Genomic DNA, 21,262 nt, shown 5'->3' on the forward strand with positions numbered 1-21,262 from the left:
TGTGGAAAGACATGATCGAGCATTATGTGCATTTCTAAAACATAAGACCATTTTATGACTCATTTTTTTCTTCACATTTGAAGATCTTTTCCAGAGTGTGAAGTCAAGTAATGAGTGTTTGGACAGTTTTTGTTCTTTTGCTTATTGTATTCGACTACAATTTATTTAAAATAGTAAATATGTGACTGAAACATTACAGCATGGCACAGGTTTGAAAACACAGAGGCAGTGTGACGTGTGGGCGGTGTCACTGGTGTTTATTACTGGGACAGAAACAGCCAGATTTACACGATCATTGACTGGACAACCCAAAACGTTCTGTGAAAGTAACCCAAGACCCAGAATATTCGACAGTCGAGTCGATCAGCTGACCCTAAATCAGCTGAGCATGCTTTTCACTTCCTGAACACAAGCTGAGGGTTGGTGATAGACCCAGAGTCAGCTGAAGCAAAGGAGGGAAGGTTCGCATGGTTGAGTTCAGTTATCTCTGGCTCTCTTCCAATGAGAGGACCATTGTTGTGATTTGGTGCTATATAAATAAAACTGAATTGAATTATTAAAACGAGTCTGTAGGTTCCCGATCACTCAGGGTTTTCCTGTCTCACGTCTAAAAAACTTTTTCAGATCTAAAAGCTGGACGATGGTGTCTCTATAAATAAAGCAGCTGACACTAGAGATTAAACACCTGGGTCTCATGTCCACCTGAAATCATTTCCAAGCGCCAGCTATCAGCCACCAGATCCCTCAAACCAGACTCGCACCTTAGTCCAAGTGTCTCTAATGAGTCACATGACAACTCTCAGGACCACCTCCAAGGGGACAACCCCAGTAGAGCTCAAACATGTGGGACTCCCAGTTAGCTGTTAGGAGTGAAAAAGTCTTTTGGGTGAGAGCCGAAACGTCCTGAAGCACCTCAAAGTTCATTAGCCAAACTCTGACAGCCCTGGCAAATCTACACATCCTAAACAAATCTCTGTACCTGCAAGCCGCTTTGCAGCCCACCTTCTCCTATTCAGCCGGCCTGAGGAACTGTGCAGGTGTCACCAACAGGTGACATCAAGTTGGAGCCAATTACTGCAGGTAGAAACGATCATTCACCTTTTGTCTAAAGCCATCCTGACTGATGCGATCCTTAAATGTGATTGGTTCTTCTCTCAAGTCAGTGTTGCCTTTAAGCTGTGTGGGAACATTGGAGACAAAGACAGGAAATGAGGTGCAATCCACTCACTCAGCTCAGTTTGTCCAGTTACTTTTGACTCTGTGAAAGTGGCGCTAGGAAAAAAAAAAGTGGTTAATTCAGTCATTTTATCAACGCCCTTTAGATTAAATCCACTCACATCTTGATCGTGTCGTTTTCAAATCTACAGTGATGGCGTGTCAAATATTTGTGTCCACACGACGCCAACGTGTGCGTTTGTTCTGGAGCGTTTATTAAAAAGTAAATACAAAAAACCCCAAAACAAAACAGCAAGCAGAGAGTTTGATCATCAGGTCAACAACACACAGCAGCTCATCGCGTTTCTAAGCATTCCTGTTTACTACAGCTACAGCTAACAGTCCACTTCGCCTCAGCAACAGCACCAAGTCAACAGCTACACGTGTCCTATCTCAGGTCAAAGGTCACCAGTGGTTTCCTGGAGGTTTTTGTTTTCTCCAAACAGGTGAAGAGATGACAGCAGAAGCGCACAGAGAAGAAAGGAGTTTAGATACGATTCGAGTCTTTTTGTTCTTCTAGCTGAAGGAAGTTTGAAATAAACGGAACGTCCACAGGAGCAGAAGACTGAGAATCAACCTACAGATTTCCTCGTATTGCTCACGTCCTATTGGACAGCTTAGGATCAGTGGAGTACCCTGATTGGATAAAGGAGGAAAGCCTTCAGAAACTACAGATGGGAACACAACACGCGTGAAAAAAAACTTAAATTTATCCCAACTTTATGAAAAAAAATGTACACTTTAAGGTTTCAGCCTCAAAATCCTCCATCGAACACGGTGCAGAGAAAAAAGATTAAAAACAGATGGAGACAAAATAATATTAAAAAAAAAAAAAAAATTAAATTTGGATCACAAAAACGGAAAAATTCACGTGCCCGCATTCTCCAAAAGAAAAACAATTAAAGCATGTCAAACATAAATATACAAACACATTATGCATTTATGCATCATCAACCACTTTTGGGTTAGAAAATAATTAAAAGTTTAAAGTGCAACAAAGAAACAATGAGAAATACTGATCGGAGAGCAGATACTGATTTCAGGGTTAATAAGGATTTTAGTTGAGTCCCGACGGAGGAGCGCGAGTCCCGTCAGCTCATATCAGACGTCACTGCAGTCCAGACGTTTGGCCATCGTCTCATGAGAGTCTGTTCAGATTTAAGACCGTCCTGTCCTATAAAGTTCCCATCGGTCTTTGCTCGTTTTTGCCGCTCCTGTCGTTGGCTGAGGAGGAAATAAATCCAGGAAGAGCAGCAGGGAGGCGGCAGAGGCCTCGGGGTGCTGGCTGACACCCCGCCGCCCGTCCTGCAGCGACATCGTGGCGTCCGTCAGGCTGTCAGCTTCAGTCGTCCTGCAGAGAAACAAGAGCGTCAGCCAGCAGTCATGTGACCCTTTAACTCACCATGTCCACACTACTGACAATAAATGTGAAAACATGTTATTTCTCTTCATTTCGCTCCTTTCTAGAGCTGATCTTTTACACAAAGTTCTTAAACTTTGATATGAAGCGATTTCGTCTGACCTCTGAGCCAGCAGTTTACAAAGCATCCCGACAGCTCCTACAGACTGTCCACTAACGCCTCTGCATGGACCACAAATCAAACTGACACCTGTGCTGCCCTTACTAACCTCTGCTCAGAAGAAAACAAACTGCACTGGGTTTAAATATTTCTTTTCTTGTGCACTGCTGACATTTTTTAAACCGCTTCCTTGTGAGCTCCCAGTTTTTACCCCTGAATTTAGTCTGGAAACTTTCTAGATGAGAATTATAACTGGTGCTCGGAGCAGAGTCTCCATCTATGCAGGACAGGTCTTCAAGTCAAAGAGTGCAACAGCTAAGAAGCATTCAGGTGTGTTTTTTAAAGATGCGTTGTGCGTCCTGAAGCTGTCACTAAAGGCTGTGACGTCCTGACGCATTTGAACACCGTCAGACGTGATGTTTGCTCAGCACCCACACCACTTCCCAGATTTGGCTTCCTCCAACTTCTACATAAAACATACAATTAAAGTTAAAGAGGTAAATCTGGCCAATTTCATGCTTTTTACAGCCATGGTTCAAGAACGTCATGATAACAGTTCCCGTTCTAACCAAAAACACAGAAACATGGAGGATTTTACCCCACAGTCATCGGGTCGCTGCTAATACAGGAAACAGCAGCACCTTTGCTATCGTTACCTGAAAATCAACTCTGAGGCCAAGTCTTCATAAACATTTGTTCAATTAGCTTCTGGTAATCAATACGACCTCTCACCGAGCATTTCTGTCAAAAGTGGTCCCAGAAAAACCAGCAGGAGCCAGTCTAGATGATCTACAGAGGCTGAAACCTCAGACTGTGAGCCTGACTGCAGTGTGAACGAGCAACAACCAGAAGTGTTCCTATCAAACTGACACAAACAGTGTTTTCAAATTTATCAGTGCAGACATGGAAGTAAGTAAGCAATCCCACAATCCTCTGCTCATCAGCGAGGACGCTCAGCCAGGCCACAGAGCAGCGAGGGGGGAGGGACGGGATTTATCCGGACACCAGCGCACTCAAACACCCACCAACAGTCGGAAGTCACGACACCGTAACAGAGACAGAGAGGCGGCTCGTTTGGTTTTAGCTGCTGCAGATTCAGAAATATGAGTAAATAAAAAAAGCTGCAGGTGTTTTTATCAGTTTCATCTGAGAGCAGCACAGAGAGGAGCAGGATTAGAGACTGGATCACACTGCTGGCCTCGCTCCATTAAGGACTAAATGGTTTATAAAAATAACCTTCCAGCTGTTTCCGAAGCCTCTGAGTGCTTTTACGTCTCCATAATGGCTTTTTGTAACCAGACCTGACTGAAACTGGAGATCATCACATGGGCTTTATCATCCATCCTTCTGGACACTAAAGACAACTTTATTTTAAAAAGTAAACAGCTGATAAGACCTGAAAGGAGCAACTGAGGCCATAAACTCACCAGGAAAGTATTAACTGGGACATAAATCATACATTTTAAAATAACTGCACTTCTTTTTCAAACTGAGCAGTCGCCCCCTGCAGGTCATCAGAAAGGATGCAGGTTTAAGCTGCTTTTGCACTCAGTGCCTTCATCGTTTATCTTCTTTATTATTCCCAGATGTTAATATAAGAATCATTTCTCATCTTTAATTTATCCAACTCGTCCTGCACCTCTCTGTCCTGGGATGAGATGAAACCTCAAACGTGTAAATTTCTGGTGGCTTGAACTCCAAAGAAGCCGATGATTGATAATACAAGACTCCAGCAGCCGAACACACACACACACACACACACACACACAGAGAAGCTCTGTGGTTAGAGGTGAGGAGCATTAGATGGATGGTGGAGGAGACGGGGAGGGGGTACCATGCCATGCTGAGAGCTTCCATGCCAAGCTGTCCACCAATCAATCAGAATACACCCCCACCTACCTGCCCACCGTCCCCCACCAATGGGCTGGCTCTGTCTACCTGTCTGTCTGCAAACCAACCAATCAGACCACAGAATGAGGACACAGAAGAAGAAGGAGGAGGAGGACAGACTGACAGCGGGCGTTCCTGGAAAATTCCTCCTCCACTCTTACAGCTCAGACCTGCGATGTTCAGGAGTCATCATCATTATTATTATTTACGCTGCCGCTGTTCCCACGCTCAGGCACCAGCGCCCTACATTTCCCACAATGCACTGCAGAAAAATGGCATGAAGGTTGCTCAGTGTTACAACAAAACATTTTTTCTACTCTTGGCACTGTGTGATGTCATAAAGAAGATATCCTCATATGGTCATCTCAGACAGAAGCCCCACCCACTTGCTTTTCAAACCATCAGTTAAAAAAAAAATAAATAAATAAAAAAAAAATATGGATCCAATCAGTAGAAAGTTGGCTCAAAAAGGGAGGGGCTAAACAGCCTTCTTCAGGCCAAGGGGATGAGAGCTGCACCAAGGCTCAGTGTAAGACAAATAAGGATTATTTTGAACTGTGAATCATGCAAAGCTGCTCTGGGGGACTTCAGGAAGAAGCAGGGTTCAGTTTAATCAGGTGACAGGATGCAGCCGTCCTCACAGAGCCGAGCTGCTGCTAAAACTACAACACTGAGCTAAGAGCTGAAATAATTTTAATAGCAACAATCCCAATTAATCATGTGACCTCTGAGCACCGTGTACCTGTGGAGAGCTGCGACTGGGACCTCCTGCGGGAGCTGCTGGGAGTTCTGGAGGCGGAGGAGAGGGTGGAGCCGGCGCTGCTGGCCCGAGAGATGGGGAGAGGGACCGGGGTCACCGGGGGGGAGTCCAGCTAGAGAGAGGTCAAAGGTAACTTTTGTTAATTGTCTCATAAAACCAATTATTTCTACTCCACATCACAACATTAACCCTGCTTTTATTCAACAGCTGATCGTGAATAAACCAAAGAAGAAGAAACACGTCTTTACCTCAACGCTGTCGTGGGTGGGCGAGGATGACGTGGATGAGTTCTCGTGTTTCCTGGAGGACGAGGAGCTCAGCTCGACGCTGCGAACCCTCTGAGCGAACTTCAGCGAGCAGACTGACTCGCTCATGTTGCTGGGCAACGGAGAGACCTGACGATGATAAACAGGAAACAGTCATCTTTATCAAAGCCGTGTGGGGTTGTTCAGGTTGCTGCTGTTATTGGCCAGCTCCTGGACTCACCTGCACCATCATCAGGGTCTTGCTGTCTCCGCTCAGCGAGTCCTGCAGCAGGTACGTGAGGCGGGAGTTTCTGAACGGGACGTGGGAGTGTTTGCTCCGCAGCGCGTTGATGACATCGCCGAGCGCCGACAGGGATTTGTTGATGCACTGAGCTTCTCTGAGCCGACTGCCCTCCGCCCCCGACTTACCGATCCGCTCCGAGCCCGCCAGGTCCACGAGGTTCAGCTTCCCTAAACCGGAGCACAGCAGAGTGAGCATCGCACAGAATCTAACCTGGATGTTTGTCCAGAGGGCAAACGGATGAAATCTGGACCCTTTATTGAAAGTTTTTGGGAATACAGCTGACTTGTAAAGATAATCTTTGAAATGAGATGACATTTTTGGGAGAGGAAGAGTAAAGTTTATGTGGAAATGATTTTTTTTTTTTTTTTTTTTTTTTAAAGATGAAATATTTGGTAAATCAGGTTTTTCTTCTTAGAAAGAGGAGACTTTGATTTATAAATTGTTATTAAAGGTGGTGATGGCTGATCTGATCCACACTCTGGTACCTTCTAAGGGCTGTTTGAGGGTTTGGTGTCCTGGTAATACCATGCATCAACACATGTCCTCACACAGATGCCTTAACAAACGTGTGTGTGCGTGTGTGTTTACCTTGCGTGCGGTTGCCAGTGGCTGTGTTGAATCCAGAGACCGTGATGATGAGCAGAGCATGTGACCGCGAGCTGTGCTCGTTCAGGTTGGTGCAGGCTGTCGCTCTGTTGACGTGACCCAACTCAAACACCTGCAGACAGGTAAACAGACTAACCATGAGCTGCTGGGAGCTCAACATGTCATTCCTGCTCAAGATGAATTTTAGATCCACATGTTTGCAAACAGTACGAAAAACAAAAACAAAAATCCACAAAAGTTCATTATTGTTTTTTGTTTTTTTACATTTGGTTTTGCTGTAAAACAAACACAAGCTGTCATCCATCGTCACAGGAGGGCAAATGATCATCAGGCATTTTACACAAGGACAAGCAGGAAGTCCTCACCTTGTTGATGTCCTCGGGACTCTGCACGGTGATCTCGGTCAGTCCGGGGACGTAGAGTTGGCCGCTGCCATCGGGATTCATCTTTATGTCGAGCTTGTCAGACGGATTCTCCCCGAGCAGGTCCCTGAAGGCAACAGAGTCGTTTGAGTGCCTGCAAGCTTCGACTCAGGGCCGCAGTGCAACAACGAAGGATTAAAACAGAACTTAGGGGTCCTCAGAGGTCTGAAGAGCATGAAACAAATCTTTAACCTTTCACCAACTGCAGCTCGTGAAGCCTTTCTTCCATTTCTGCATTTTTCTATCGATCTGTTTCGTGTTGTTCAGTCTGATAATCTGAGTTTAATCTGACCTTCAGAGCTCTGAATGTTTCTGCCAAGAAAACTTTTCGCCAGATGTCGAGCTCTGACTCTCTGCACAGATGTTTTGTTATACAACAGCTGGACAGATGGAGACGAACAGATTTTACGTGATCCAGCTTTACATAACTGCTCTGCAGCTGCTCCCATACGAGGAGACGGGAGTAAAACCTGCGACAGACCTCCACACTTCAAACCCTGAAACACATCCTCGCGTTTCCTCATCGCTGTAAACACAAACACTGTAGTTTACATTTAAATAAAGTCATCATCAGTCTTCAGGGTCAGAGGCCCTCAGACAGCTCTCTTCGTTTCCTCACCGCAGCGTCTCGTTGTAGATTTCCACCATGCTGACGGTGATTTTGTAGTCCCAGTCTGGAGCTTTTTCCGTCACCTCGGAGAACAGCAGCCGCAGAGCACGCTGGTTGATGCCGGGATTATCGGCGACACCCTGAAGGCCCACAGGCAGAGGAGGCGGAGTTTACAGGTGTATTCAGTGACATCTCGTTTAAATTTTACTGACATTTGAATTTGTGTCTTGTTATTGGACCAAAAACTGAGCTTTTCTGAGCGGATAAATGTAAAAAGCCCCATCCTACCTCCATGGTGTAGGTTTTCCCGGAGCCGGTCTGCCCGTAGGCGAAGATGCAGACGTTATAGCCATCAATACAGGAAGTGATCAGAGCCTGAACCTCTTGAAACACCTGATGAGCCAATCAGAGAGGTAACTGGCAGGTTAGACGCACAAGCTACTGGTTTTAGACACCTTTATTCACAATGACCACAAAAATCATGACCGATGGGGTATCTGCTCACAAGCTGGCACTTTTAAGACGAGCCTCTGACCTGGAGGTCGTTTTGGGCTTCAAAATAATGAAGTTCAACAATCTAAACATCATGCAACTTCCTGTTCCGAGGACGCTCACCTCTTCCTGCGTGGCGTGAGGGGGGAAGACTTTATCCAGCTCAAAGGTCATGACCTTGCCCTTGTTAGAGAGGTAGAGGATGGCGTCGTCGTCCGAGTCGAAGCTCAGCATGGTTTTGGCATCGGCGGAGTCCTGCTCCTCCTGACTGACCGGCCGGACGCGACAGAACACACGGATGTTACCTTGGAGACCAAACACAGCAGCACGTGGGATTTAGAACATTTTGTTCTGACCAAACAGATGAGATCATTTCCTGCATCTGCACAGGTGCTCAAACATCAGCCAGGTGAGATTATCGGTCTCTACCAGAGCAGCTTTCCATGAATCATGGCTCAAAGTAATCCTTTATCCTCCGCGGAGTTCATTCTGCGTCTGAAACAAGCCGATTTAGAGCTCTGCCCTCTTTATGCCAACTTTATTCTGATTGGCTGCCCCTCCTGTACCTGTGTTTGATGTTTGGAGTAGCCTGATGCTTAAGTTTTTGGTATGAGCTCATCAATAAGACATGACAGGAAACGAGAAAAAACTGGTTCTCACCTCCTTCAAAATAAAATGCAGCTATATGGTCCATGTTGCAGATTAATATGTGCTTCTTTAAAGCTCTTTAATATGCATTTTTGTTTTACTAAAGTAATAAAATCTTTGATCAGGTGTGTGACCGAGCAGATGAGAACGGGAGCTATGAAACGTTTTAAATGCACAAAGACGTCGGACAGAAAACACGAAGCTTGTTTCAGACCTTTGAGTCGAACCAGCTCGTTGTGGCATTTCTTCCTCAGGTTCATTTCTCGCTTGTATTTACGCAGCAGCTCCTGGTTGGTGCTGCTCACCTCACTGATCACCTGGCAGATCTGACACACACACACACACACACACACACACACACACACACACACACACTTTATATTTTCACAATCGCATAAAAAGGTGAAAATAAAATGACTGCAAAATCATTTGCATGAATTAACACAGAGTTTTTTTTCCCCCCATTTAAAGGGCATCTTGACTCGACCCATCTCTGAGCGTAACCATGACGGCGGGGCTCTGACTCACCTCCTGTTTGGCCTCCGTGATTGCTTTGTCCAGCATGAAGGGGAAGTCCTGTACCTGCCTCTTCAGACAGTTGTAGTCCGAGGTGAGAGTCCTGAGGGCCGGCTGCAGGCTCAGCAGGTTCATACGCACACCTGTAAACAACAACAACAACAACAACAACGACGACAAATGAAGCTAACGAGGAAGCGTCAAGACCTGCAGTTCCTCCAACATCCAGCAGAGGCAGCAGTGAGTCAGTCCCCATAGACTCCCATGTTAAAACTTTACAGCAGAAAGAAACGTGTTTACAGCCTGATACACAAACTGTCTGATCTCTGCAGATGATTTCCTCCTTTATAACACTTGGTCACTCGCCTGCATGAAAGTTTGCATTATTAGGGGCGTGGCCTCTGTGACTGACAGGTGGATGCTAACACAGGCGACTGTAGCGGCTAGCTTTCTGCTAGACTTCACCTCAGCTGAACTGGACCTCTGCACCGTGTTTGTGCTGTTGGAGCATTTTTAATGTCATCAGGTGACCAATAACATGGCTGCTGTGAGGTCACTGCACTAACAGACTCTCCAAAATGTCTGTGTGATTTTATTTGGATGTTACCAAGAACAGAGGGTACCTGCGTCTCTGTGATGGATACATACAACATGGGAATGGTCACCGAGTCATATACACAGTCTGCGGTTCAGACCAACAGGAAACTGCGTCTGACCTGCGAGGTTCTCGTGGACGGCCTTCATCTCGCTCTCGGCTCGGATGAACGCCTCCTCGATGACACGGTTCTTCTCCTCCTCCAGGTTCTGCATCTCTGCCTCCAGCTGACCCTGAGCTCGCTCCATCTCTCCTTCATAAACCAGGATCTGGAGGGCGGATGCACACAGGTGGAGGCCGGTGTCAGAATACACACCCCAGCACATCGTCAAGTTTCTGCCTGTGCGTTCATCTGTATGACGAGCCTCACAGAAAACGTTTAAATATCCCCGATTCAAGTTTGACTTGTATCCATAACGTTAAACATTATGTGAAATGTTGATACTAATTAATGACATTTTGACCAATGAGAATAAAGCTGCAGATAATATCAACTCAAATTACAAAAAGGTCAAATTACATTTACAGTCATTTCAAAGTATAAATACATTACAGATCTACAGTGGACATTTTCACTAATAACAAATTCATTTTTACTAGTGAAAAATAAACTGTAGGCATCTTTAATTAGGATTGGACTAAACTGAGTTGTTGATGTTACTTAGAAACTCAAATTTTAAATATAATTTCACATTTACAAATATCTTTAAGTACAGCTAAAATTATTGGATTCACAAGAACTCAGAATTTAATTTTACATTTCAAACAGTGAATTTCTTAGAGGATAACTTTCATTAGCAGACTGTTTTCATGTTTAATTAAAGTTATATTCAGAATAACATTACATCAGCTATACCGGATACACCTGATCACAAAGCTAACAAGACCAAGGAAACACTTCAGACTTTGGTGACGCTTCAAATGCAGCGAGGAGAAAAAACCTTCAGGATTACCAGCAAATATCAGTTAGCCAAGCAGCAGTTAGTAAATATTTTTACACACTGTCAAAGCGAACAGCTAATACAAACGCTAGTGTCACATCACACAGGTGTACCACACAGGTGTATCAGGAACATACAGGAAGGCTTCTTCACACTGCTGACTAACGGGGTTTAACGTGTTTCCACGATTTGAAAAACTAAATTAAACACCCAGCAGCTCATCGCCAGGTTAGTTGTTACCTGTAGCTGGGCTAACGGTTTCTTTATGCTAAACTAGAACAACCAAAATAAAAAACTTTAAATCTTAGTGTGAACACAGCCTGCAATAACCAGGGGAGACGACAGGGAGCACTGGGACAGTTACTGGGACTGTTTAAAAAAAAAAAAAAAATCACACACTGGATGATCACACAGGGTCTGAGGCTCTGAAGCGTCCCAGTTAAACCAGTTCAAACCACTGATTTTAGAAACTCTCATAAGCTGCCACACACCCGTTCCCTTTGTCTTCATATTCAAATTTTTATGCAATTAAACGAGATCTTTATGTTTCCATCACATCGTTGCACAGCTGTATTGCCCTCTTGTACTTCATGAAAAGGCCTCATGTAATCATTTTTTAATAAAACTTATCGTGTCTTTGCAACAAATGATGGCGTCAGTGGCCAACGTGTCTGGTTTATCTGGCAGCTTCAGAGCCGGCGCTCTCAGTCAGGGGCGGTCGCTCGCTGTGACCTCTGTTCTCTGAATATTAACAATGTCACGGGGTAGGCGGGGAAAAGGACTGGGTGGCCAACCTTCGATAACCTGCGGACCACCTCGCTGTTGCGCCGGCCGACGGCCTTGGACAGGAGGCCACACAGACGGCCTCGATCAGCAAGCAGCTGCAAACGGATGCATGCGGAGAGGAAAAGGTGAAGCGTAGGGGTTAACGTGGAAACTGGCTGATCTGAGGTCTGCTCACAGGAGAACCTCATCACCTGCCTCACCACACCACGGGTGAAGAAAACGTCTGGTTCACATCAAAATGATTTATTCTGACCCAACATCGTGTATTTTGGGGAATTTCGTAGTTAAAAAAAAAGCACTGAACAAACTTCAGCTCGTCTCCTCCTTCACGTTCGTAGAGCTGCTGGTGACAGCAAAGAGGAAGACGAGGAGGAAAAGCTGGCTTCTGCAGGTTGGGTCATGCAGCACTTCTGGAGCCTCACTGAGGTTTTTAGGTGTCTGTGACTCTGACGGTAACCGGACGAGCTGACGTTCGACTGCAGGTGAACTTACCTGCGTCCTGAGCTGAGCGCAGGTCCTCTGCGACTCATGCAGCTGCGTCTCGAGCTCTCGCAGCAGCTGCCTCTGTGCAGAAAGCTGCTCCTGCAGGGCGTTGTTCTTCACCTGCATTTCAGCCACAGCTTTCTGAGAGTCCGCCGACTCCACCTCCACCGTCTGCGTCACATACTGAGGATCACACCAAACAATTAGAGCCGATTAGATTTAGTTTCCACCCGAGACGATGCTTCATTCTCATGGTACAGTTACTCAGTTACTTCAGATCTAATGGAACTCATGAAAAACTGAAAGCATGAATCTAATGCATTCTTATTTAACCTGACCGGCATCCTCACTTTGACTCTGGGGGGCGTGGCTGCCTGTCTGGCGAGCTCCTCCTCGCACTCCTGCAGCCGGAGGGTGAGTTTCTGTTCAGCCTCCCCCTGCCTCCGCCTCGACTCCTCCAGCTGCCTGCGGCTGTCGTCCAGCTGCCGGGTGGAGTCGTCCAGCTGCCGTTGGAGGGCCTCCGTCCTGGAGCTTTTCTCCAGCAGCTCTCTCTCCAACTCAGCCAGCCGCCGCTCCCTCTGACGGGCCTGGGTCTCCCAGCGGGACACCTCCCTCCGCAGGGCCTCCGCATCCTGCAGCACACAGCGAGGAGTTTAAACTCGTCAGCACACCTGGAGCAGGCTGCTGAGTGAGCCTGCGCACATGCACGTTACCTGGCTGTGGGGGCAGTGGCTGCAGCTGCAGGTCTCTGCGGCAGCGTCGAGCTTCTGAAGCTTTGAGCTCCTGCATGACTTAAGCTCCTGCTTCAGACGCTCATTCTCCACCACCAGCAGCTCCAGCTGCTTCTCCAGGTCTGTCGCCCCCTAAAGGACACAAAGACACACAAACCCCTTAATGTCTGTTAATCAGAGTGTAACAACATTTAACACACCTGCACATTAGGGTCCTCACAAAAGCTGGCCCAGCAAAATTTGAAATGATGTAAAATGTGAAAAAGAAAGCTGTGTGTTTGTGTTTGTTGCCACTGTTTTTGGGCAAAATGAAACTGGTGCTGTTTAGTAGGAAGTTGGTTTGATGTTTGCATGTCTGCAGCACTGTAGAGTCTTCAGGAGGGATGCATTAACCTGGCAATCAATAAAACTGATTTAAAACAAGTGAAAAACATTTTTTCCTGTACGTGATACCGACCTTCCTCTAAAGCTGACCACTTATGGAGTTGTTTTATTAGGAAAGTGTTTCTCTCATTAAGCTTCACGTCTGTTTACTGAGACGTATGAAGTAAATATTCTCCTGAATCTTAGAGAGCTTTAAAATAAATAAATCAGGAGGGGAAATTTCCCAAATATCGATAACATCATGACCACACGACCGAGTGCTGTCTCACTTTACCTGGCTGGACAATGAGGACATTTGTTCTGCAAAGCAGGAACATTTTTTCCAAAGTTACGATGTTGTTGCATAAAGTCGAACATTTTTGTTGCAAAACTGGGACATTTTTATTGAAAATGAAGTCAGTTTTTGTCAAACAGGAGCAACAGGAAAACTGCCTCCAGTCCTCCTTTTGGAACAACCTTCAGACGAGCTTCAGGTTTTTAGTCAGGTTAAAGTTTAAGATATGGGTCCTAGGACTATAGCATGCAAGTGTCCCCACAAAAACACAAAGACGTGTGTGTGTGTGTGTGTGTGTGTGTGTTTGAGGGATGTGGTCCAGCAGGGTCTCACCAGTTCAGAGCGAAGTCTCTCCACCTCCTGGGTCTGATCCAACAGCTTCTCCTCCAGCTCCTCCACCTGCAAATGCCAAAGAACATCATTAAAAGGTAAAAATCTAACTTTTAACCCAGTTTTTATATTTTGCACGTCTCAGTTAAACATGTCCATTTCAAAATGCACAGGCTCAGCTGCAGATCGGATTCGGATTAGCCTTCAGTCTCTGCTGAATGTCACGACACGGATTCGATCGTCGGGATCTTTCCGTAACGTGTCGCTGAGCATGAAGCTGCAGATCGGACCGGCAGCTTCGTTTTGTTGATGTAATAAATCTGTCAACGTTTCTGACTCACTTTACGTTTGATGCCAACATGCAGACGTCAGCCGGACAGCTAAGAAAAGACCTGGAAATATTCAGTTACACACCTTCGAGTGTTCAGAGCCTGAACACACAGAAACACACAGCTTTGGATTTACTGTCCTGAGGATAATCTCATCTCTGATCGGAATAAACTCGAACTTAAAGATCCTTCACCTGAATATTCATGTTGTTACGTTTTGTTCAGTACTGCAGCAGATTCAGTAACAGCTGTCTGTAAATCCACTAAATGCTGCAAACAGGAGCTTCTAAACAAATATCGGAGCTCAGCCTGCAGACCGTCGTGTTACTCACCGACTACAAGCTAGCTGATATCGTATGTTTGTGTCCCCCTAAAGCATTGTGGGAAGTGTCAGGCGGGTTTCCTGCAGACGTACCTGTGTGCGCAGCCGAGTAACGAGCTGCTCTTCCTCTGGACAGCTGAGACGATCTGCACCGGGCTGCACCACCCTCACACCTACAAACACACAGACGTGTTTACGTCACTGCAGAGGACTGCAGGCCCTGCCATCTTGGAATAAAATTAAAGATCAGTCGCATCGAATGGAATTGTCCCTTTACAAAGACTGACCCTTGGGCGTCTCTGACGTCTGCTCCTCCTGTAGCGTCTCAGCGCCTCCACCCGTCTTCTCTTTGACACTCTGCTGCAGCTGCTGCACCAGCAGGTGGCGGGCTACTTCTTCAGAGTGAAGTCGAGCCTGAAACTCGCAAACTTTGTCCTGTAGGGTCTGAAAACACATGAGAAGCACAAATCAATCAGTGGCATCAGTTTTCCAGGCTGTGCAACTCATTCTTAACTTTAACACGTTTCTAGAAGCTCGCAACAACGTCTACATGGTCACTACAACCTCTTCCTGTCAGAGACGAAAAGGGAAACGCTACAGAAAAGTACAAAAGAAGAAGAATCTACAGTGAGCAACAAAGACAGTGAAGGTTTTTACGTTGGCAGGAGTCCACCAGCACGACCAGGTGACCCTCTGCAGATGAAGACGGCATGAAAAACAAAAATGGAGGGAATGATGGACGGACAATAAACGAGGAAAACCAGGAATCTGACAGGTGGAAGAGAAAGAATGAAAGTGAACATCTTTTATATAGTCTAGGCCTCCAAGCTTCATTTGTCAGTCTGTTGCAAACGTTGGTGTGAACGTGTCGCTAACGTCACCTGACGGAGCGACAACATTCAGAGAGCGTCAGCAGTTGTGTCACAGATGTGACGAGCAGGACGACAGAAAGCGTCCCCGAGGCGTAAACAGACAGAGGCTCCGTCAGCTGATCATTGTCACTTTATGCTGATGTCAGCTGAGAGTCAGCGCCGTCGCTGCAGACATGCCGCCGTGCAGCATGAAGTGAGCGTGCTCAGTCGTACCTCAGTTTGTAATTTTAAGGTCGTTTTACGTCTCCTGATTAGTCGATCGTCTGTGCTGGTCGTTTACCTGGATAATCAGCTGCTGGCTGGTCGTGCTCGTTTCGCTGAGCTCGGCGGTCAGAGAGGGGCGCTGCGAGAAGGCGGTACTGGGCAGAGAAAGGAAGGAGCCGTCGTCTTCACCATCACTCATCAGGAAGTCCACTGAGCTCGCTACGGAGACACGGGAGACACAGCCTAGTTATATGACGTCACGTGTTACTCAGCATCATTTCCATTTAGTAATGGACTGGTGTTCATCTGGCTGAGGATCTTACGTGGTCAGTACACATAGACAAAACAGTGAAGAAGGCGCAGCAGCGCCTCTTCTTTCTCAGGAGACTGAAAAGATTCGGCATGAGCCCCCGCATCCTCAGGACCTTCTATCGCTGTGCCATTGAGAGCATCCTCACTGGATGCATCACCACCTGGTACGGCAACAGCACCGCTTACAACCGCAAAGCTCTCCAGAGAGTAGTGCGGTGTGCTGAACGGATAATTGGAGGTGAGCTTCCCTCCCTCCAAGACATCTACAGGAAGCGGTGCCTGAGGAAAGCGGGGAGGATCATCAAGGACTCCAGTCACCCCAGCCATAAACTCTTCAGACTACTTCCATCAGGAAGGAGGTTCTGCAGCATCCGGTCCCGTACCAGCAGACTGAGAGACAGCTTTTTCCACCAGGCCATCAGACTGCTGAACACGTCATAGACACCTCACCTTCACTACTGGAACTTCAACATTATGCACTCCATACTGTACATTAATGCCACTGTTTTGCACATACCAACCTCTGTATATTTTATATATCTTATTTTATTGTTTACTTTATTTCATTTGTAAAACATGTATATACACACTATATACACACACACACACACACACACACGTAGAAAAACATATTTAGTATACACATTCAGTAATGTATGTACCTTTATATATTGTACACATATTTATTACTTTCAGATTTAGCCATTTTTATATTTTGCTTGTTTTACGTTATTGTATTTTTGCACAACTCTGTTGCTTGTGAAGCTCGCACACAAGAATTTCACTCACATGTACTGTACCAGTGTACCTGCACATGTGACGTGACAATAAAAGTGATTTGATTTGATTTGACTGTTTTTAAAGTTAAAATTAAAAGTGCATCGTCCAAAAGAAGAAGACATCGATCCTCCGACTGAACTTGGAAAAATTTGACAATGGCTCGATTGTTAAAGTTCACGTGTTAAAACTTAAACCTCGTTGTGAAATTAAACTATGGTCCCACCTTAATAAGCTCAGAAGAAAGCACCTTCTGAGTGGGTGTAAGGTAATCTATAAGCAGATTATGTAAGTGATCAGTGATTATTGAGGTCACAGCGAGAAACAAGCTGAGCTCCTCTCCCTCAGCTCCCGTTCTCCTCCCGAGTAAACCTGCAGCTCCATGGAAACCAGTCCAACCAGATAACTACTGATAACAGCCGCTGACACATTAACCTGCTCATACAGGTGTGTGTGTGTGTGTGTGAGTGTGCGCAAGTTTCTCTAAGTGTGTGAGGCCTCAAATCTTATCAACCTGAGAACAATCCGCTCTCTGTCGAGCAAATCTGAGTGTGTGCACGCGCACACACACACGCGCGCGCGCACACACACACGTTTTCATATCTTAGTGAGGACATCTGATTGACAGAATGCTTTCCTAACCTTAACCATCAAAAACAAATGCCTAACGCTAACCCTCAGCCTAAACCTAACCATAACCTAGTTGTAACCCTGACGCTAAAACCACATTTTGAGTCTCAAAAATGCCTTCAAACTTGTGAGGACAGGCACTTCGTCCTCACAAGTGACTGTTGGTCCCCACAAAGATGTTTAAACACGCACACACACACACACACACACACACACACACACACACACACACACAAACACCTGTTTTTACATCTTTGTGAGAACCCTTCATCACACCTTGGCTTGGCTGCTCTAGCCGGTCAAGTTAAATGACTAATTACAGTAGCTCCTAAAGTTATGTGCCGCTTATTTTTATGAAAGACACAAAAGAGATCCACTTATTCTGCAACACCTCGAACAATAGGCCCGTGGTGTGTTAACCAAATGTTGTTTGCGAGGAAGTAAAACCGAATACCTCTAAAAGAAAAAAAAAAAAAAGCCTGTCAGGTGAAACTATTGTTCTAAGCTAAAGGAGCTCACTGCACATGACTCCTGTTGGCAGACATGAAAACAAGTGTGCCGTGAAACTGTGTATTACTGTATTATAATATTGGGCACTGACGGTCAGTGTGACGCCCAATATTACAATAGAATACAATAGAAACTAAAGTCTCGAGCTATTCGTCTCTTTTTCCCTCATTTTGTTTGAATTGTTTTTCTTATTTGTGCTTTTGCTCCAGGTGAACAAAGGGCCCATAAAACGGTTTAAATCTTATTTTCTGTAAGTGATAGTCAGCTGTTCACCGACCTTCAGACATCGTTCGAGTGTTTTCTTGTGCGAGTTTCACATTCAGAGCTGCATCGTGGACTCAAATTGAGCAGAAAACCTGCTTTAAACCAAATAATGATGGATTAGAAAACAGGATTATACTCGGCTCACACAGAAGTACTGCGCGTTTGCTTTTTCCTGCATCACTGTAAGTGTTTACACATGGAAAAAAAAAAATAAAAAAAAATGCTGAAACCTCAGCTCACAGGTCCAACACGCTGCTGACGTGTTAGAAATTACAGGTCTGACGGTCCACATTCCTCCGGCCTCCAGTTACACTTTCATATTTCATCACCTGGTTGCAATTTTGAGTATGACCCAGTTTGACAGGGAAATACTGCAGCGTCACCGCCTTCACCTGCATTTCACCTCAATATCCCGACCTCAACCTCTATAAAGCCTTTCAGCAAAGAAGATCCCACTGACCAGTTTTGTTCTGGCTAAATGTTCAAAAGAAAATTTTAATGAAGACCATGAAGAGGACATTGCACAATAACCATATCCGCGTCAGTATCCACCCTGAATTTCACAGACGGTGGCTCATCACCACTTTGTTTAAAGCCTTTGTTGTTTGGCAACAGACAACCTGCATTTCCACCACAGGAGGAACCCACAGTCTACATGAAACTCCAGGGAGAGAGTTTCACCACCGGAGATTCCTTTCCTTGGGTGGGACTTCCAGAGAGAAAAACTGCAGGTTTATCCTTTAATAGATGACAAACTGTGAAGTTCATGACTCGCTAAAGTAAAAATGCACAAAAAACCCCCCAAAGTATGATGTGCTTTACATGATACCTCCCATGTCTTCATAGCCAGCCTTAAAAACTAACAACAGAAATCCATCCATCCACTTTTACACTTCCAGGGGCAGAGATGCCCAGACCTCCCTCCCCTCTGCCACCTCCTCCTCCAGCTTTTCCAGCAGGGACATCCCGTCAGAAGAACCAACTGAACTGTAGGAGTAACATCTCTAAGGGAGAACCCAGACACCGAAGTAATTTATGAAGAGTCTCAAAGATAGTTCAAAGTTTTAAAAGTGAAAGCACTGCACAAACCATGAAACAGCCAGGAGAAAACTCTAGAAGTCACTTGTGTTGCTGCTCGTTTGCCAATTAACCTTCAGTAAATGCTACCTGAGCTCCTGGTTCTCAGTCTCAATGAGCTCAGATGTACACGTCCTCAAATATGTGATGTATTCTGTGGGCGGAATATTTCTTCATTTAAGCTTCCCCAAGCAAAAGACCCCAATATCAAATGATCAACTCATTACACTCAAGTCTGAAGTCAGGAAATCACAAAGCGAACAGACGCATGAAGCGCCTGGATGTGTCGACTCAGCAGGGATACAAATCAAAAGGGTGCAGAAAAATTCAGCAGAATGCAGGAAATCAAGAGTTTGATGCTTGAAATTTCCTGCAGACGAACTTCCAGCAAAAGAAAACCCTAAAAGAGAGTGGCTCCTTTTGTTATTCTGCAAGTTAATTTTTCACCTAAAACATTCAAACCATGTGAATATTCTCTTCTCTCTATAATAATATATATATATATATAAAATTATGAGGCAAAAAAGCCGATCACGTCTCTGGTTTGTTTAAACATTTTTCAAACATCCTTTCTAACATTTCAAAATGTGGTGAACTTTTATTTTAAGCAGTTCAGTAATGAGTTAAAAGTCATTCACCAAACTTTCCTGCAGCAGCGTGAAAGACATGATGAAACTTGCGAGCAGGTAGAATGAAAAGTTTTAAGATGATATTAATTTTAATCCAGAGGACATTTAAGTTTTTATGCAGCAGGAATGTGAAGCAGCTTACCTCAGCTTTTTCCACCTGCTCGTCCGGTTTCACTCACAATAAGCTGAAACTTGAAGTTTCAGACACAAGTTTTACTGACATTATGAAAATAACTGCAGGTTTGCCCTTTACTGTAATCGCCTAAACCCTCGCGCAAACACACTTAAAGCCCTGAGCCTCTTTAAACACACGGCTGTGGCTGAGAGGCCAGAATGAAAGTCTGACGAGTGAACAGGAGAAACAATAGCTGCAGTGTTTGTTAACCTGATCCGCCTCTCCGGGGACTCGCGCTGAGAAATGAGCAGCTGAGAAAAACACAGCGAGCCGCAGTCAGTAAAGCAAACGTGATGGTTTCAGCTCACCTGTCCGTCCCCACTGACAGTCCCAGGTTTCCTCTGACCGCCGAGCTTCATTCATACACACAGGTATGACTCACCTCTCCTCCACACACACACAGAAAATATGCAGCCACGCTGGTGTTTCTTTCCTGAGGTAGGCGGCTGACTCACCATCCAATGAGAGGTCTTTCTTCCAGAGATCCTGCAGGCAGGGGGCGTGGCCGAGGTCCCAGGTCTTTCGTGTGCCGAACATGACCGCCGGGTTGACCAGAGCGCTGGACCGCTGGACCGGCTGGAAGCACAGAGGGACAAACAGAAAGGTTAAAAACAAGAAGACGTGAAGATACAAAGAACTGCTTCTGCTGATGAAGTTTATTCTTTATGGATGGAGTACACTACAGCGCCCTTTGGTGGCTGGTTGCGATAAGCCCCACCCCCTTTTCTTTGACTCAACAGGTTATGAGCCAAACACTTTCACATAACGTTTAGTTGCCACTTGAGCCATCAGAGCCTCTCCATCAAACACTCCATCGTTCCTGCTTTAGTAGATACGAACGATTGTGTGAAACAGCTTCACAAATATTTGCTGATATCAAATATTATTTAATATTACACACATTAAAACGAGACGTCTTGATGCAGGAGCAATCATGCAGGCAAGGAAGTCACAAAACTGTGAAACTGAAGAAGTCGTTTGGATGAGTGACGAAACGTTTCTATGTCCAGATGAACAGAATCAACGTTTTGGGATTAAAACCAGACGTTTCAAGAAACAGCAGCAGGTAGGCGGACTTCAACCGTCTGTTTATGTGTGAGAGCCAAACATCAGACAGCAGCTGCAGGTTGGCTGTAGTACCTGGTTGCAACAACAGGTGGAGACTCTCACTGTGTCACCAATCACCACCCACCTGAGTCTTCACCAGCGTGGTGTAACTCAGGCCTTTGATCCACAGATGCAGTGGGAATCACACATGGACGTATTTGGGCTCACAAGTGGCACCAACCACTGAAAAGTTGTGGAAAACTCCAAAGTAACCAAACTAACCCAATACTGAAACCTGCCGCCATCGCACAGCCACCTCCATGTATGCTTGCTGTTACCACACAGGTAGCTGCTGCAGTATT

General features: G+C 45.5%; 1 protein-coding gene and 1 long non-coding RNA gene across 10 annotated transcripts in view; one reads left to right on the top strand and one right to left on the bottom strand.

The window, feature by feature from the left end:
* Positions 1 to 132: 132 nt before the first annotated feature.
* The window catches only part of kifc3 (kinesin family member C3), a 43,526-nt gene continuing 22,396 nt past the window's right edge, over positions 133 to 21,262 (bottom strand). For 5 of the 9 annotated variants that reach the window (XM_025908387.1, XM_025908361.1, XM_025908385.1 and 2 more), the window contains exons 2-23: positions 20,309 to 20,429; positions 15,556 to 15,698; positions 14,691 to 14,847; positions 14,497 to 14,576; positions 13,756 to 13,821; positions 12,747 to 12,896; positions 12,384 to 12,665; positions 12,043 to 12,216; positions 11,559 to 11,645; positions 9,945 to 10,092; positions 9,241 to 9,371; positions 8,927 to 9,038; positions 8,188 to 8,369; positions 7,861 to 7,965; positions 7,582 to 7,712; positions 6,906 to 7,029; positions 6,523 to 6,652; positions 5,872 to 6,101; positions 5,634 to 5,780; positions 5,368 to 5,497; positions 4,635 to 4,795; positions 133 to 2,566 (exon numbers count right to left, since the gene is read on the bottom strand). In XM_025908387.1, coding sequence (XP_025764172.1) covers positions 2,558 to 2,566; positions 4,635 to 4,795; positions 5,368 to 5,497; positions 5,634 to 5,780; positions 5,872 to 6,101; positions 6,523 to 6,652; positions 6,906 to 7,029; positions 7,582 to 7,712; positions 7,861 to 7,965; positions 8,188 to 8,369; positions 8,927 to 9,038; positions 9,241 to 9,371; positions 9,945 to 10,092; positions 11,559 to 11,645; positions 12,043 to 12,216; positions 12,384 to 12,665; positions 12,747 to 12,896; positions 13,756 to 13,821; positions 14,497 to 14,576; positions 14,691 to 14,847; positions 15,556 to 15,698; positions 20,309 to 20,390 — 2,961 coding nt within the window. In that variant the 5' untranslated portion in view covers positions 20,391 to 20,429 and the 3' untranslated portion in view covers positions 133 to 2,557. The other 4 variants (XM_025908368.1, XM_025908391.1, XM_025908364.1 and 1 more) reach the window with 4 other exon arrangements.
* On the top strand, positions 9,378 to 14,490 carry LOC112847213 (uncharacterized). The gene is made up of 3 exons (XR_003220643.1): positions 9,378 to 9,468; positions 13,732 to 13,850; positions 13,926 to 14,490. It is a non-coding gene; the product is annotated as an uncharacterized LOC112847213 (long non-coding RNA).

The sequence above is a fragment of the Oreochromis niloticus genome, linkage group LG1 (assembly GCF_001858045.2).
Source record: "Oreochromis niloticus isolate F11D_XX linkage group LG1, O_niloticus_UMD_NMBU, whole genome shotgun sequence".
In the NCBI taxonomy this organism is placed as follows: domain Eukaryota; kingdom Metazoa; phylum Chordata; class Actinopteri; order Cichliformes; family Cichlidae; genus Oreochromis; species Oreochromis niloticus.